At 31.0% G+C, this 3,048-nt stretch overlaps 1 protein-coding gene across 1 annotated transcript; it reads left to right on the forward strand.

Annotated features, from left to right (window-relative positions):
• Positions 1-1,906: 1,906 nt before the first annotated feature.
• On the forward strand, positions 1,907-2,137 carry LOTGIDRAFT_138461 (hypothetical protein; the record flags this gene model as incomplete). The annotated part of the gene is made up of 1 exon (XM_009048654.1): positions 1,907-2,137. A coding segment is annotated over one exon (231 nt), but the record flags the coding sequence as incomplete, so codon positions are not given.
• Between the last annotated feature and the right edge of the window lie 911 nt (positions 2,138-3,048).

Here is a 3,048-nt window from a genome sequence, read left to right on the forward strand (position 1 = left end):
ACTATACAATATCAGCATTGATAATCAACATTCCATCATTGAAATGAATTTCTTAAGGCATTTTTCTCCATTTCTAATGTTTTCATTCAAATTTTTCAATGGGAAATTCTTAAGGAGAACAACAGTTTGCCATTTTGATGGTAACCATTATGGAATCATAAACTTACATAAATAAATGTCTGCAGAACTTATGTATTAGTGATGTTGATAATGAAGGTGGTCCTGGATTCAAGAAATCACAAGTTCTTCAAATCAAAATTCAACACATTAATCATTATGAAAGAACTTTGAAGTTGTAATCCCTTCCAACGTGAAAAATGTAGTAAATTGATCAACGGGGATTCATATCAACTGTGCTCAAAAGACGAAACTCTATATCATTTGTTAAGTGTAAATCAAATTTAAATATTTTTTCTTAAATGCCTTAAAACTTTTGACACTCTTCAAGACCAAAAAAAAAAGAAAAATTTTTTGAGAAAATAATCTCTTGATGAGTCAATAAATTTACTCATTCATATAAAAAAACAAACCCAAGTACAAATGATCCGAACTGCAAAACAAATCCCGAAATCACAAATAAGATTTTGGGAATACATTGGTAGCAGCAATATGCTATTCATGCGAGGAAGTATATTAATTATGCATGACGAAGGTATATATGCCTAATTTTGGAATGGTCACACATAAAAACTGTTAAATATCCCTTTTAGGTACCATATTACTTGAGAAAAACTACCACATGACAAATTAAGTAGGCAATTTGATAGGAATATTGGTAGGGTAATATCAAAGTAATTTTATTACTATAACAATGCCAGCAAGTGTCATGATAATTGGATCAAACTTGACTACCATAAAGAACACAAAAATGTGGCAGAAGAGAAATGATGGATGGGTTTAGAATGAAAATAACAAAGGATTAATAGTACACAGTGTATGAAACCTGGTTTTATTTTTATTAATTCCCACTCTCTTCTTCAGTCTGTTATGAAAGAAAGCTTTTTCTCTTGGAATCGGACGGCCAAGTGACAAGAAATTGGTATAAATACATCTAAATTAACCTAACACAGTGTTTGTTCATGCCTGATAGAGAATGAGTAAATTTACTCCGAGTTGCATTCACTGACTTTATCTGCATATTCCTTAAACACGTTGCTATGGCAACATATTAATGAGTCCCGTGTAAATGAAGGCTAGTAGAGATAGTCCGTGAAATGCTTGAATACCCATAATTTGATATTAAAACGATTAAAGTGTCCGTTTTCTTGTTCAGCTTTACATAAAGAAAAGAGAGTGAAAGAAAGATAAGGAGTTCTATTCAGTCTCGAATGCAGCATTTACATTTAACTTAATGAGTATACAAAGAAAAAAACCCGTCCTAAATACACAGAAACTTTTTAGATGAAAGATAGACAAAATAATTGGCTTGAGAAGTTGGAATTCAGAAGAGTTTTCATGTATTTGATTTAATGATAATGATACAGTTTCCATTCACAGAATTTTCTCTTTCTTAAGCAAGCTTATACTTGAAAATAGTACTTGGTAGTAACAATTAAGAAAAAATTTATATGGTTTTCAAGCTTTTCAATTAATGGCTTATGAACATGAAGCTTTTACAAAACAAGTCAATAGAGCATGGCAAAAATCACAAAACACATGAAGAAAAAGATGACACATGTAGAAAAAGATGACACATGAAGAAAAAGATGACACATGTAGAAAAAGATAAAACATACACGTGAAGAAAAAGATAAAACATACACGTGAAGAAAAAGATTATCACAACGCATGTAGGAAAAGAAAACTCACATACATACAAAAAGATAACACAACTCGTGAAGAAAAAGAAAACAACAAATGAAGAAACACATCACACATCACATGAAGAAAAAGATAACACAACCAAGTAAAAGATAACACAACACTTGTAGAAACAGATGACACAGCACATGTAGAGATTGATTACAAGATACATTACGAAAAAGATAACACAACACTTGAAGAGAAAGATAACAGAACACATCATGAATTAAAATATAACAGAACACATGAATTAAAGTATAGAACAGAACACATGAAGAAAAAGATAACAGAACACTTGAAGGAATTGCTAACACAACCCATGTGCAAAAGATAACTTAACACTGGAAGAAAAAGATAACACCACCCATGTAGAAAAAAAAATAACACAATATGTAAATAAAGATAACACGCTACATGTAGATATATGTTAGCAATGTTTGACATGGTTGCTTGTCAGATAATGTCATATGTATTATTTTACATAGCATGGAGTTATGACCATTTGTTGTTTTTGCCTACTTAGTGAATTAGGGTTCAAAAAAGGTGTAGGTGCATGTTAAAAGCATTATCATAGAATTTTGAGTATGCTCTTGGGTCTGCACCATGTGGTACTGAGTATTTGATTCTTCAAGTGCTGTATCAATTATTCCAACTGGAAATAAATCAAAAAAAAAGTCCAGAAATCTCAAACTTCTATGATATAAAGTTAGAATAATTGATAAAATGGCTGAGACACTTGTTTGATTTGATCGTCAATTCCCCCCTGGTCTGTTGAAACATTCTAACATTGATCATAGTAATTGACTCCATTTGATTATGTGCTGTCATGCTTAATTAAGCCAAGCTAGTCAATGCTTAATACCCAATCACTAAGTCATCCTGACATGGAAACAATATGATAAACATCTGAACAGACTCATTCCTATATATAGTAGAAAAAATAAGCTTCATCTAAATATCATCCTTTCAGGGGGATACATAAGCTTCAAGTTAAGTTGGTTATAAAAATATTCTATTCATTTACAAAAATATGCACTGACAGAATTAAAACAAAATTGATTGTTTTGTCCTACTTGTCTGCTAATTAGTTTAGGCTAATGAAGACTGGCATTGTCATGTATTATTTTAACAGAATCAAAAAAATTGTGTATAAAGGGAGATGTGATTCTATCACACTTCTTGTAATTTTGAAGTTACTGAACCTTTAATTCAGATAATCAGACTTCACTGACTGACCAATCCAGA

The sequence above is a fragment of the Lottia gigantea genome (genome assembly GCF_000327385.1).
Source record: "Lottia gigantea unplaced genomic scaffold LOTGIsca_126, whole genome shotgun sequence".
Taxonomy (NCBI): domain Eukaryota; kingdom Metazoa; phylum Mollusca; class Gastropoda; family Lottiidae; genus Lottia; species Lottia gigantea.